Genomic DNA, 15,847 nt, shown 5'->3' with positions numbered 1-15,847 from the left:
ATCGGGAAAGATTTACCTTAAATATTTTTGATACCTTGTAATAAATTAATTCTTTTATCCCGTGCTGGAGCATACCCTTTTGCGTGTGTTACAATTGATATTTTATGGTCTTGTGAGACTATTTATTATGCACTCCTCTTTCTTTGAAACTCGACTTTAGTTATATTCTGCTCTACTTCCTAGAGAAGTTGGCTATCTTTGGGGTAATTTTTTTTCAGAGGTATATTGTCCTTAATAATTTCACTTTTCCTGAGAAGCAATAAGTATGAGGCATAAATAATCATTCAGAGGGGGGTGGGGGGATGGATGGGAGTTAACATCTGAGCCCCAGAGAAATGAAACTGTTTAGCTGAAAACGTAATAACACAGATATTTATGAGTGACTAAACAGACCCAAACAGAATTGATTGAGTGACAGCTGTCACAGTGAGCACATCAGAATTAAACTTTATGAAAAAACCCTAAAGTTTGAAATAGTAATTTTAATAACACCGATCTCTCTCCATACTCAGTAAGATGTGTATATTACTTATACATTGCACTATATATATATTTAGAGTTATTTTTCTTGGCTACCCCGCAATTACTTATAGGTTGCTTGTTTGCTCCTCAGAAAGAGTTACACAAAGGAAAAAATATTACTGAACAGTGTATAACATTTAGCACCAGAACAGCAAATAGATCCTTTAGAGGAGGAAAGAAGAAGCTGTGAGATCCGTAGTACAGACAAAAAGTGAAGAAAATAAAATGATCAAAATATCCCTGAAAAATGAACTCCAGAAACAGCTAAAGATTTTAATACAAAGATTGTTTTTTTAAAAAAATCTTTCTTATTTTAAAGCAAAGTATCTATCTATCTGTCTATCTATTGTATGGTTTAGGGAAATATACAATACATATGATGGATTAGGTAGCAATGGAAACTTTAATTTAGGAATGGGAAAAAATAATGTAGGAAAAGTGAATAATTTACAAAGCAATATTTAACTCCCTACCTAGAAATAAACCAGCCTCTCTCTCTCTCTCTCTCTCTCTCTCTCTCTCTCTCCTCCCCTCCCCCCCCCCCCCCCCCCCCCACTCTCTCTTTCTCAACTCAAAACTATCTATTGCTGAGTTGGGAAAATACTTTTCCTCATAGGAAGACAATCCATAGCCAACGAAACAAACAAACAGAAAAGGGTGTCATTTGCCAGAAACTGTTAATACCATTACCATTAACGGCTGCTGGCTGTTTGTAAGGAAATACTAGTCTTTCACTAAAGTCCCAAAATGTTTGGTTTGGTACCTTGCCCATCAAAATAAATCATAAGGACAGATTAGGAAGTACATAAAACTATATCTCTGGATAATGATATACGAGACCACAATAAATGTAAGTTACACGTTCGAGGTGCTGTCAGTTATGGTTGCAAACCCGTAACTCATTCACTTAAGCCTGGCTGAATGTTTGTCTTTTAATTACAATTAACAGTGCAGACGAACATTTTCCAACTATGTGAGGGATAAAGGACACAAGTGGCTGTAAAGACCTGGGATATTATGTTAACTGAAGAGTCTGGAAGTTAAACTATGCCACTTCTGTGGATTAGCCCTAGAGCAAAAGGGGAAAACGTGTATCTATATACTGGAAAAGTTTTCATAAAACTGAAGGCACTTAGATAACGCCTGAAGGCCCTTGTTTGTGGGAAGTTATCTCCCCAAACATCTCTGGAGCTGTTGATTTTTAACAGGCAATACAGGAAACTAAGTTTCACAGCTTCTTGAACTACATTTAACAGAGGTCCCTTCAAGGGTCTGTATACAAGGGCTTTCTAACGTCTTTTTTATAGCTCGTTAAAGCCTTGTAAACTGCTTCTCACTCATGTTAGAATCTTAATCCTCAAAAATCTAGCTGTGAGGGGAAACCAAAAAAAAAGAAAAAAAAAAGAAAAAGAAAATTAAGCGGGTCATTTTCAAGCAAATTGGACTAGAAGAAAATGAGTTAAAATAAACTGACCTGAGATGTTAATTTGATCCTCGAGAAACATTTTTTGTTGATGATGTTACTTTTATAGCCCAGTAATATAAGTAGAGATAATATCCAATCACCGAACAATGAAATACACGGTTTGAGGGGGAACTTACCCCCACATGATGACAAATCTATATGTGCCGACGTAAATCTGGAACATAGAGCACTGAAATTAAAGAGCTTCTAATCTTCGAACACAGGATGATGGGGAGTGGGGGTAATGCAGCCCCGTGTACCAGACCTATACGAGCCATGGTATATCTGGACCATTTTGCACTCCTAAACAGAATAAACTATTGTTTCGCCTCTAATACAAACATTCTCTCCCTTCTCGCTCGATTGCATTTACCTCCTGATTTTAATCATCGCTTTGCAAACTTCCCCCGTGTTTTTTAAAGTGCAAAGCTACTTACTTGGCGTTGGATACTTTGATCTGGTCATAGGGTAATAGCCAGTTGGGAAATAAACCATGGGAAGGCGGGAAGTGAGAAGAGAGATTTGGCCGTAACTTCACCCTTCTTCCTTTCTCTTGGATTATTTTGGTGACAACACAATGCGATAACACGCATTGAATCTGCCCCATCTCTCCCCCATTACTATGGTAAAATCTACAAAGACGCTAAACAGTAGTGGTGCCGCTAAATCTATGTAGAGAGACACAGAAGGTACACGTTGTGAGACCTACCCGGGTCAGGGGGGCTTAGAGGTCACCCTGCCTGGCTAGAATAAAGCTGATGGGATAGAAAAGTTGTCCTTTCAGTGAACCCATTTTTGCCATTTACCCGAACTTCAATAAAGTATCTTTCAGGCTCCCAACATGGAGGCGTCAAGAGGCTAAAAAGAGACTATGGGGCAGGCTGCTTGTAGCTAGGAACATTAATTTTTTTCTTCTTCCCCCTGCTGCCTGGCTATATAATGCATTCATAATCTCCCTCCATGCCAGGAATTGTGTCATGGCCAAGTCTAAAGGCTAAGTAAGATGCTAAATAATACTCAGCATAATGCAGAGATGAGGTGAAAAAGTAAAGTTAGTCTCAGAGCAAAGAACCTGAACAGAAAAGTAGGTACAAGAACGAAAAGGCATATACCTAAATGTGATTTTTTTATTACTGAATATGCAGACTATATAGTTGAAAATGTGATTAATGTTTCCTTTGCTTCCTCATCAGACACTCAGAGAGAGAACACACACACAACAAAAAAGTCTTATCGCATTCAGAGCCAGTGCCCTCTCAGAACACCCCGTTATAATTCATCAAGTTATGATGCACTTTGCAAAAAGGGAAGGGGGGGGAGTGGATCAAGCTTTAAACAGAAATATTTCCACCCAGCCCACCCCCACTAGCCTTAGTTTAGTCTGCAGAACTAGCACATGTAGATTTCTACTGATGAACACATACACGTTACTTGGCTATGAATTGCCAGTTCAACTTTGTAGCAGCACCATTATTACAAGGTTAGGACTTTTAGCCTTTGTTTTCTTTACAATGTATATGCATGGTGGATGTGTCTGAAGCCAGTGTCTCTAACCTCGAGTAAAGGCTCTCTTTTTTCTCTTTGGAGGATGCTTTGTTACATATTAGCTAGCTAATTCACTTTATTATATATAAAAAGAATTTAAATGCCTTTTTTTTTTTACTGGTAAAGTGTGTGAGATTGTCTGTTACAGGCAAGGAATCAGAGGGAGAGAAAAAATTACAACCAACTCATAACACATTCCTCTGCTTGGAGGTGGAAATGTTTAAAGAGAACTATAGACTTGATGGCAACATTTTTCTCCATTCTCACTCTTATATTAATGTCGATCAGCAGGAGTGTAAAGAACTGATGAGCTTTACAGGTACACGATGTATTATAAATAGTAATAATAATCTATGTTCCCCTTTCAGGATCTCTCTCACTAGCTATCACAATAGGTTCTGAGACCATTATTTGTTTAAGGGAAGGCTATTCATGTTTCTGAGAGCCAACAAAAACAAATGAAATAAAAAATAAAAATAAAGGTAACAGAAAGATCCCCTATCCTAATCCTCTTCATTCAGATTTGATAATCTCTATTCTGGGGTAGGTTAAAGAGATCTAATCAACTGGCCAACTATCCTAATGCAAGGCAATGGGATAATGTTAAATGCTTGAAGAATAAATGTCTTTAAACAGGCCTACCTGAAAATCTGGCACCCCTATGTTATTTCAGACTGGGACAGTAGTTCTGAAAAGGAACATGCTGCAAAGTTGCAAAAGATTGGGGCCTAGAAAACAGCTATGTATAACTTCCCCATTTGCACACAACTCTTTCTTACAGTTATCTCATCCTTCCAGGAAAGTAAACAAACCTTCAGTTGTGGAACAAATTTCTTGCTAAACTATCCATGTAACTCTCGGTTTGGATCATTTATTCAAAGTCCAAGAGCAAGAATGCCTTTTTGCCAAAGCTTTTACTGTCTTTGGAAGAAGATTAGAAGAAACCTATTGGCTTTTATGAATGAACCAGTTCACATAATCTTGCAACAACAACAAAACAACAGAAGTGTAGAGAAAGGGAAAAAAACAGAAAACCCTTATATTAAATAGGGGGGAAACAGAGACAGATGAATGATATTCTAACCCAAACACACATCACTGTTCCTTTCTCAAAACAAGATTCCTCCCCTCTCCCCCCTCCCAGTATATGTTTGACTAAGAGAATCAGAGATTGAAATACATTGACCAAGTTGTGATGTCATAAAAATCTAAAATACGGAGTTATTTTTATGTTTGTTTAGACTTAATTTAAGCAGTAACTCCTGCACATGGAATTAATGCCACAATCCCAGGATTATTATTCTATTTTTTTAGGGCAAGGGGAATGTTGAGAGCAAAATAAGCCACCAGACATTAAAGTAAAACTAATTCACACTCACTGGTTTATTGAACACTGGGACTTTCACATACACACTAAAACGCTTTATTGCAAGTTTACAATGATCATGTAAAATCAGTCCAAAAACACAAATAACCACGACAAAAAACCTAGCTACTGACTTTGTTTAAACCTTGCTCTTTTTTTTAAATATGTCACTATCCTTCCCTTTTCTTTTTTTCCCCGCTTCTCAAAATTTCAACCAATTATTCGCTCAACCTGGTTTGTGTGATTTTTTTTCTTTTGAATCATGATTTTTTTTAGCTTTTTTTCACATTTATACAAAAGAATTTCAATGCTCCATTTTATTCTCGGCAGATCATTATGCATTTGTAATGCAAGGGGTACAATACCTACATTCTCCTTCTTTTTGATTATTCTTATTTGTTCATTAAATTCATCTAACAGAACGTTGACCTCTCCCCCCCCCATTCCTTACCCCTTAAAAAATAAATAAAACCCTGAAATGGCGTAAAAAAACCTGCAGGTACTCGGTCACCTGGCTTCATGCTATGTTACATGCATTTAAGCCTGTGGTCTTACAGAAGACCTCATTGTTTTTTATACGCACAGGAAAACTACAAGAAAAGAACCAAAATATATATATATATATTAGATTCTATAAATAATCAGAGTCAATTTTGTGTGTGTGTGTGATATTGTTTATAACCTTGTGATATCCTCTGCTCGCTGATCCTGAGCTGTACTCGGTGATAGTTCCTCGCTGGGGGCCGCGTTACCAGCAGCAATGGTGCCCGCCGATGAATTAGATGGAGTCGAGGATCTGACTTTGGTATTGGGCAGCCTGTGGTCTTTTTTCCATTTCATCCGCCTGTTCTGAAACCAGATTTTGATCTGCCTTTCCGAGAGACACAAGGAGTGAGCTATTTCGATGCGCCGTCGCCTTGTCAGGTACCTGTTATAGTGAAACTCCTTTTCCAACTCCAAGACCTGCTGTCTTGTATACGCAGTCCTGGAACGTTTGGGCTCGCCTCCATTGTAATTGGGATTCACTGGAAAAGCAAAGATTAGCATGAATAGAGAGAGAGAAGCAGACAGAACAGAGAGGGAGAGGGGGAGAGACAGAGACAGGAAATCTAGAGTGGCTCAGGAAAAAGTAATCAGCTAAATGGGTTATAAAGAACTTCTGGCAGCCCAAGACTTTCTATTCTAATAAGAAGGGGTTTCCCTGGCTCAAAAGACTGAATTATTTATGCACCCCTTACAAAGCTTTAGGAGTTTCACACATACATAACAGAATGAACCACATGGCTAAGGCTGCCCAGACTAGCTTGGCTATAAAATTTATGGTGGGTGTAATTACCCATTCCGAGTCGTAAATCCAGCTCAATTGTGCTAACCCAAAGACTCTCATGGAAGGGAAGGAAATAAAAAAAAAAAAAAAAAAAACGAGTGAGAGCGAGCGAGAGCATGGTGTGAAAATAGGAAGGAAGACAGAGCAGAGGGAGAGAAAAAAAAGTTGCCTACCAGTACTGACGTGGATTTTTTTCATCCATGGATAGACTATAGGTTGCTTAGAAGCTGTGCTGTTAAGATGCTCAGGGTTTGGCTGGTTGCAGGCTGTAGGGGCTGGGGAAGGAGAGGTGGAGGAACTGGAAAGAGCAGTCTGCTCACACAACTGCTGCGGTTTCTCTGAGAGGTGGTGGCCTCCTTGAGTTTGCCCATGTCCCCTTTGGTGCGCGGCTGGGTTGCCGGGAGCTTGAATATTGGCACAGCTGTATTGGCGCTCTGGGTAGTTTGGTCTTGGTGGTGGGTACAATTCTTGGTGATGATGCTGAAAGCTGGACTCCCTTGTCCGGCTGTAATATTCCGGACTGTGGTCTGGGATGTAATTATTTTGCGAATATTCCTCGCATGGAGGAAATTTCGGATCGATGTAGTTAGAGTCCATCAAATAGGAGCTCATGATCATTAATTTCTGGAGTGGAAAATAATTTTTCTCGCTTTGTCGTTTTTCTGCTCCATAAAGCCCTCCTACAAGCTGGCGACCCCGTAAAGTTACTTTCACCATGTGACTCCCTTGTCCAATCACACCAGCCAGCCTAGTCCCCGGATAAGGAACCAAAAGCTTTTTCAAAATGTATCCAATTTGTGTGTGTATGTGTGTGCATTGTTGTTGTTGTTGGTTGTTGTTTGTGTGATCTCAAAACTAGGAGCAAAAGAGTCAGGATGGTGAGAAGGATCAACCGACCCCCTTTCCTCCCCCCGCGGAAAAAGACATGTGTGTAAGGAAAAAATAAAAGAATAAAATCCTACCGGTTTTTGTAAAGGGGGTGAGGGAACATGTGGGGAATATTCCTCATAATACCCCCCAACCCGCCGCAGGCTGGATTTTAGAAATGTCTCCGTGGTAGGACTTCCCCCCAGATCTTGCAGATCAACAACAGAACAAGCCTTAATTATGAAAATTAACTATCACTTTACCCTGCACAGAATAAGACATGCTCAGAATATGTTGAATTTTTCACTTTAAAGAAATGCTAGGTTACAAAACTGCCCCCCTTTTCACCCCTAAGTAGCATAGGGCAGTTTAAGTGCCCTTGCTAGTAAATTTGTTTCCCCCACCCAAAATGGAATATTGTTAAACATACATCATTGGATGGGGGGTGGGGAGGGAAGGGAAGGAAACAAGTTACCTGAGAGGTAAAAGGGAATATGCAAATCATGGCTCCGTAATTTAGAGTTCTCTAAATGCTCCCAACCTTTGCTTAAGAGATATCTCATTTCCTTGGAAACTGATAGGATCTATTTGTGTATTAAAGATCATAGCTACACAGCCTTTCCACCCACTCAGAAGGCAGGAATGCTTTTGGAGTGACAACAATTCTATACTTGTAAAACTACTTGTGTATTTTTATTCCTACTGGCTTTTACAGGGTGATTATGCTTTGTTTTCGTCATTCAAAATTCTGCCCTTTCCAGTCTGCCAAAGCTCCATATAATATACATACGTACATACATACAAATAAACATACATGTATGTGAGATGATAGATAGATAGATAGATAGATAGATAGATAGATAGATAGATAGAAATGTGGTTCATAGTTGCACATCCAGCCAGAGAATTAGTTTCTCTTGCAACGTCCATTGAAAAGACCCATTTAACTAGCTGCTTTAATAGAGGGCGGGAGGAAAGGTTGAGATAACATATATAAAAATGGCTCCCTTTCCCAGATGTCAGGACAAATAGACCCCCTGTGCAAGTACAGAAACTGGAAATCGATGTAAATATTTTGGAGAGTGCAGTTATTGCAATTAAGGGCTTTATCTATAGCTTGCACTAAACAGAGGGGCAGAGGGAGTCGGATTAATCCCTTGTACTGCTTGATAACAATTATAGTTGGAAATCATAGCTTGCAGGGCATTGCCATATTTTACTTGATAACAATAAAAGTGACACATAAAGTTAACTGTTTATGTTTTATTTATTAGACTAAACGTGCCAGCGGTGTCGGAGGCTTTTGGCTCGTTGTTACAGCTTTTATGGGGTTGTAAAACGCCATAAATCAGTCACATGAAATGGTTGGGGCTTTTTGTGCTGTTGGCTGAGACTTCTGCTGTTTCTTCTTTATATGAAAAGTAATAATGTGATTTTATTATTATTATGATCCTCATCCCCAATCATCATTATTATTCAGTCTACCTTTAACAAGCCACCCCCACGCTGTCCTGGCAGAAGCTAAGGGTGTTTTGCACTTGAATAACTACCTTTTAAAATGACATAACCAGTATTTGAGGATTTAATTAGAACAGCTGCAATTAAGGGAATCAAAGGAAAGCAGAACTTTACAAGGCTCTGGCATCGTCCATATACTCCCCTAGAGACGAATTTGTGACTCTCAAATATTCACACAAATTCGATTCTACAGGGTACATATAGACGACTGTATAATTTGGCACTTGTGGTGTTGAGGTTTGAGGGGTGGGGAGGGAAAGGATTGCACTTCAGAATAATGCTCTCTGGCTGGAAGAAAGTTGGAGAGCATGCAAAGGCCACTCACTCAGCATGTTGCTTAAGATGTTTACAGATATGGTTTGCTTTGCATATTTGTGATTGCCTGTACTACCACACACAAAGACTCAGTCCCATATATATTTTGGCACTGTTACATGTGGAAACTCATTTGCTATTTTTATTATTATCTAGCATTTATTGGTTTTATTGGCATCTTTTTTTCCAAGGCCTGTCTAATTGCTTACCCAGTGGCTTGACAAAGATGAAAGTTATTAAAGTTAGATATGTTCCATCTCTTGATATAAGCGAGTAGAATTCTATCTCTCTAAAGAAAAGTTGTAAGGAGGGTGGCGGGAGAATCTAGAGTATGCAAAAGACATGAATGGAAATGTATTCTGTTATTCAAAACATTGATTCAAATCTGTCCAATAAATTCCTTTTCACTAGCTATATCTCATGCTGTCCAAATACCTTGGACTCAGACAGGAGTTTGACATTTATTGTTCATATTGATGCAAAAAACTTTTTTCCCAAGGCTGCGGGGATATTGAATAAAGATGTAGAGTTAATAAAGTAATTTTACCTAGGCATGTCTTTTTAATGGATGAATCTCGGTAAGCCACAGAGGAGAGGCATTAAAAAAAATATCCACAGGTAGTTATCTAAGAACATACTCGGTGGTTATCATAAACAACAACAACTAAAGAGTTCAAAAATCCCAGGCGTGAAGGTCACCCAAACCAATTTCTACCAATGAGTTACTGACCTACAGTTCGAAGGCTTAAAAAAGCCTTTCGCTCAGTGTTCCAGATGGCCAAGAGAGAACTGCAATTTTATTTCAATGATTTGTTATTCTTATAGCTTTGGGACTTAATTGCAAATATTTTTTTTAAAAAGGTTTTATTTCAAGAAGCGCCTGGCCCTCCTGCCTTGTCAATCTAAATTCACCCCCCACTTCTATTTTAGTTTCTTGCACATTATATCTAAGCAGTGCACAAATATATTTTCCCCCTCACTTGTCTGGTTTTTTCTTTTTGTCTTTTTAGTGGAGTTTTTAGATGTGTCTTTTGCTTTAAGTGTTTGGCAGAATTTTTGTCTCCATAAAATAAGTCTGCAAGGACGTGTGAAGAATAGTTGTACAAGAATCTGGCTCTTTTGTCTATAAACCTTCCCTCCCACCCCTCTCTTTCGCCTCAATTTCCCCAGCCAACCCAACAATGTCGACAAACAGTTTTGGACTGACAACGCCAAGAGAAATATAGCACCTCGGAAAAATAATTTCTGGTCTTTATTTCCTTCTCTACCCAGGAATCAGGTTGCAAAATATAGATCTGGTTACCATTTCAAGAACATTTTTGAGTACAAAGCGCCTTTCTGACAGTACTGAAGAAAAATAAGTGACTATTGTCCCTGCGGATTCATTGTCTTAGCTATTACCATACTGACCGTTTGGTAACCTGTACCTCAAGCCATTAGCAATCTGTGCATCCTAGAAAATGAAGTACCTAGCTACTGGGGTTTTGTTATTCAATGTTTAATAATAATAATAAAACAACAAACCTCCCACTATGAACTATCTCTTCTTGAGATTCATAGGCAGGAAATAAATTTTTGAGTAGAGTTTTATTTCAAAGCATTTAAGGGTTTATTTTAAGGTGATTATTATACAATAAGTTACATTAGTGTGTGTGCTGGGGGGGAAGACAGATAGTTTCTTGCAGAAAAAAATAGTTGGTTTCTCTGTGACATATGCAATGACATGTAATTAATTAAATTTTAATTTTTCTAACAACTTGAAAGCAGTAAGTGCAAAAAAGACCTTTCCTTTTTGTTCCTTCATAATGCAAATAGACAAGTCTAATTTATGCAAAGAAATATGCAAATGTTTAATTGATTTTTTCTTAAATCTGTTGTCAGTAAAAGTAATGAATCGGCCTAAAACGATTTTAATAACCAGAGCATGTCAGGAGAAGTACTACCCTTCACATTTTTCTTTTTAGCCTCTTTAGTCTCCGAATCTGTAATAATGTAAATATTTACCCCCTCTTTCTAAGATATTAAAGATGAATTCCTGTTGTTTGTTTGTAAAAAATATGCAAACCGTTTTCTCAATCTCTCTCTCTTTCTCTATCCCCCCCCTTTCTACCCCACCCAGGAATTCAATTTTCTTCAAATCTCGTTGAAAGTGGCTTTTTAAAAAGTGGGCGCATTTTAATATTGGTTAGACAGCGTGACCTGAATTTCACCTCAACTGTTTGACTTGATCCAATAGGTCACTGCCAAGGAGTTATTGATGGGGGAACTCCATTGAAATTTGTCTCCTCACAAATGGCCTTTAGATCTTCTAGCTAGTTCAATAACTAGTTATAATGTAGAAGGGGAAAAATGAAGCCCAGAGGCAAACTAATTTGATGTTTCATTTTTATGCTGGAGAAATTGTTGGTTTTCTTTCTATCACCTTTCCCCAAGCCCCCCTTAAAAATCTGGTTTTGGCGAAGAACCCCTTTTAGCTGAGAGGAGATTTGAATCTGTATTACAAATATATTTTTATTACTATTATTATTACTATTATTTATAATGGAGCCTCAGTTCATGAACTCTTCAAGACTTGACCTACACGGGAGCCTAAAAATAACTTCCTGCTTGGTAGGAAACATGCTTTTACTTTTTTTAAAAAAGAGGATTACATTTTTAATAGATCAAAGTAGCCAGGATGGGTAAACGAGTTATGTCTCAATTCTTTATAACTTCTCATGTGATTTCATTTAGCTCGAAAAGCAAATATATGTGTTGCAGCTTTGAGAACTAGCAAATCAAACCTGTTAGAGATGGTCCTTAAAGAATAACTGTTTAAAAGATTTGAAATTAACTAATAAACCTGCGATCGGTAGAGTTTTATTTATTTATTATACCATATATACTTGTCTGTAATGGTCCATATAACTAAAACTGATCACTTCCGTTTTCTCCTTTAGCCTCTTCAACCCTATTTAAAAGGCCGCAAATATGTATTTTAGTTATAATCAATAAATTCTGAATACAATCTTTTCTGAGTCTGACGGCTCTATCCTTTTCAGCACGGGGAAAAAACTTTGATGGAGGATCCTTTTAAGTGACATATATACAGGCTATAAGGTTTCTCCTTGACTTTTTCTACACAAACAATACCTGTAATGACTCATCTCATGCTGCTGAACCATAGGTTACGTTGTAAAGAAAACATTGGTCTTCTACGGGGATGGGGGGGGGGGAGCTGCAGAGAGAACTGTTCAGTGGAAGTTAGGTGGATGTTATGGTATGCTATGGAAATATATACAAACTTTAGACAGCTCTTGTTCTGTATTATCCTAGAAAGCTTCTTCTTGAGTGGCACTTACTAGCTTAACCCATTTAGCCTTGAAATCCTCCCCCAGAGTGATAATATTAATAATTACAGAGAATGCACTTCTATACTTTGATTCTATTTGTGATAGCACCTAACTCCCGAGAAGGACTTTGAAAGCCGATGCCCATGAAAAAAGGATTTGGGCTTAGCCACTGAGACAGCGCAATGGGTCAGAATGAGAATATTAGTTATTTTAAATCGTGCAGGGGAATAGAAAGTCATACCAACCTCTCATGAGGTTGAAGGGTCAATATAAGAGTTGGCTACGTTGTCCTGAGCCGCAACTAACTTTAGGGTAACTCTGATAAACCCTACTGTGCCTTCATTTTCAGTGTTGCTGAGAGAGCCTCCCTGCCTCATATCGTCCTGCTAAATGCCTTCTCTTTCCGCTGGATTCCCTTCCTAGCTGGCGCAAGAGTAAATAATCCAGTTGAACTGGGGCTACACTTCGTGTGACATTCGCCACAGAACATTTGGGCGTGTAAATGGCAAAGAGAAAACTCCGATGGGTGATTCTCATTCTGAAGCGGAGTCTATGGGGAAATAAGCAGCACAGGTTGCAGGCACTTCTGGTCGGTACTGACACCCTTTGCAATTTAAAATCAATTCTGTGCTGGCTTTCTCTGGGGATGTGAAGTAATCACTGGACACTTTTTAAGCAAAGGGCAGCAAAAGAGCACCCTTTCTGCCTTGGGTTTCAAATGGCCCAACTGCTCTTACCATACATATATGTGATAGAGTGTCTAATTAGATTAGATGTACAAAGATTTCCTCAATATAGGTTATAGACTGGTGAGTGCTTGAATCAATAGCTGTTATTAAAACCTTACAGATATCAATTCTCCTAGCCAGTTTAATGAATACAGCTTTTATATTCAAAATGTACAGGATTTACACACACACATATTATACATACACTGTATATATATGTACAGTACACTGTAGTTGTAATATATATGTATGTATTTATGTATGTACACACATATATATCAAATACAGTGTACTGTACACATATATGCATACTATAACCATATATCAGATATATTATGTTTTGAAGTGTAAATATTACATATTCCACATTTAAAACTGTTTTAAAGTATTTGTGTATCTATTCATATCTCTGTATGTGAATGTATGTTTACACACACACAACTAACACATATATGCACACCCACACACATATATATACACACAGGGACAGACACTCAAGTTTGTGTGTATCAATGTTGTTTTAGGTGATGAAAACAATTCTATAAGGTATTAGTTATTTAGGACTGAAGAAGAAAAATTATCTAGTGTGATTACTTTATTCTTCTGCCTATGATTCCTATCTTTGGATATTCCTACCTATCTCGATTTTCTGTCGATCACCCGCACTCTGTACAAATATATAGAGTATAAACTGGGAACCAGGTGTATTCTAATGAGCGAACAAGAGACATGGAGTTCTGGAGAAACCTTCTAATTGCCTTCAGCTACCAAATGAGGTATTTGATTTTGTTAAAAAAAAATCTTTCATTGGGCAGTGGAGAATGACAACAATGGACTATAATGGTTGAAGAGGAGTTTTCTGTTATCTATAATGTTTATTTTTTTCACTAGGGTACTTTCAGTTTAATCTTTCACTGTGTAATAAACTATTATCTTAGTTAATCCCAAAGGTGAATCCATCAAAACCTTTTAATAAAACGTTTATTAGTTTCAGTAATTCCGAGGGTTGTAGCTGCACCTCCAGAGCAGCAGGCAGAACTTAACTAAACTTGGGCTGTTGTAAAATACTTTAAAATAAATTTAGAAGTATAAATGATGCCCGACTCATCCTGGCGATTAGAATTCTGCAGGCATTGTCGTTTGCAGCAGTCATTAGTCAAGCCTACAGAAGCAAAAGGAGCCGCGTAGTTGGACAAGAGAAATCTCAAGAATGATATACAGAACCAGGCCTCTAGCATCAATTCAAACCTGATAAGAAATCGGCTGCCTTGTTGCAAAAAGATGGCTAAGCTCGTTCAGTTGGGCCTCGGATGCATTGAATAATTGTTCGATTCCTGGAAAGGCTAAAGGGTTTTCACCCCAAAACCTGGGAACCTGGGGAAAGGGAAAGGTGAACACCTAGGGGACCAGAAATGTACCCACATGAGATTGCAACGGGGCTGTAAAGGCAACAGATTGTTTGGATTCCATCCAGAGTTTAGCAGCTGGGACTGGCTCAGTGAAAAAGTGGAAGTTGGGATGAAATGAGGGCAGAACAGAATGCCAGCTAATACTAATAATAACAGACTCTCTAGATCCGAAAATCTTATTTTAAGCATCCATTTGGAATAAGTTAAGAGGAATTAGATATTAGTTCAGGGATAGTGCATCAGCCAGTGCAGCATGGTAGGAAACTAACATAAAATATAGGTTTGTTCATACTCCACTTCTTCGCTTACACATGACCCAGCAACTTCGAGACTGGACTATTTTTTTTAAAGCTTATATTTCTGTTCTCCACAGTATTATGGGGAATTAATTTCGACAGGGACAGGTACCCAAGGAAAGCAGAGACAGATCTAAAGTGCCAGGTTGTGTCTATAGGTAAAGATCCTCCCCCGCCCCCAACAGTCAAATGTTTTACTCCTAGCCAAACTGTCAGGAAAGCAAAAATAATGGAGGCTTTTTGTTTTTAATTGGAGAATGTCTATTAGATAATTCATTTACAACGTACATTGACTGAATGTTGTCTTATAAAAACAGCACAATGTGTATACACACATACATACACACACTGAGAGAGACTGAATGCTATTTTATGGAAAGAGGTCACTTTTCACCATACCGGGGAGAGAGAGAAAAAAAGAGCGAGCGAGGGAGAAAGAGAGAGAGGGATTGACTGAATGTGCTACTTTACAGAAAGAAGTTAGCCTTCAGCACAGATTATATACACACATAGGCTCAGATCATTTTTTGTGGGTGTCGAAAATGGATCTCTTTGATAATCTGTTAATTTTTCACTTAAATGTATTTAATCAGATGTAGCAATAAAGAAAGCATACCCAAAACCTTACTCTGCCTATATGCCTACTGAGCATGTACCTAACCTTTTAGCTCTCAGAGTTCCAAGGAAAGCTGTTTAGTGTGGGTGTGGTGTGTCTGTGTCTGTGTGTTTCTATTTTTATTACTGCGAAGCCTAGTTAGATCACAAATCTTAGTCATTTTTGTAAAGTATGATTTTCTCCTGCTGTATATTATGCATCACAGCCACAAAAGTACACAATATAGAACAGAAGGAAAAGGGGAGGAAAATACAACAACCAACCTCTAGCTTGTCTTTAATTACATAAGCCTATCAACCTAGTGGAATATACGAAACAGAACCATAATACAAGTAGTAATAATAATAATAATAATAATAATAATAATAATAATAATTAATAATAGCTGTCCTCCTCCATAGGAGATGCTCAGTTGACCTCTCTTCGGGCTATGTTTAAGCAAAATAAGTTCAATATTTTTAGGGCAAATATTATTAACAAGGAGAGGGAGGTTTGAAGACCTTTTTTAGGAAGCTACTCGGTGCATTCATCTCCAGTACCA

The 15,847-nt window shown here is 38.1% G+C and overlaps 1 protein-coding gene across 10 annotated transcripts in view; it reads right to left on the bottom strand.

The window, feature by feature from the left end:
- Window positions 1-15,847, bottom strand: part of HOXC4 (homeobox C4) — a 95,318-nt gene that overhangs the window by 22,718 nt on the left and 56,753 nt on the right. For 3 of the 10 annotated variants that reach the window (XM_054012214.1, XM_054012212.1, XM_054012213.1), the window contains exons 3-4: window positions 6,399-7,080; window positions 4,915-5,923 (exon numbers count right to left, since the gene is read on the bottom strand). The exons of the other annotated variants lie outside the window; for them this stretch is intronic. In XM_054012214.1, coding sequence (XP_053868189.1) covers window positions 5,574-5,923; window positions 6,399-6,942 — 894 coding nt within the window. In that variant the 5' untranslated portion in view covers window positions 6,943-7,080 and the 3' untranslated portion in view covers window positions 4,915-5,573. Of the gene's footprint in view, window positions 1-4,914; window positions 5,924-6,398; window positions 7,081-15,847 lie in introns of those variants that run through there. 10 annotated transcript variants of the gene reach the window in all.

The sequence above is a fragment of the Malaclemys terrapin genome, chromosome 23 (assembly GCF_027887155.1).
Source record: "Malaclemys terrapin pileata isolate rMalTer1 chromosome 23, rMalTer1.hap1, whole genome shotgun sequence".
Taxonomy (NCBI): Eukaryota; Metazoa; Chordata; order Testudines; family Emydidae; genus Malaclemys; species Malaclemys terrapin.
Note: the sequence above shows the minus strand (reverse complement) of the source record. Positions and strands in the feature narration are given on the sequence as shown.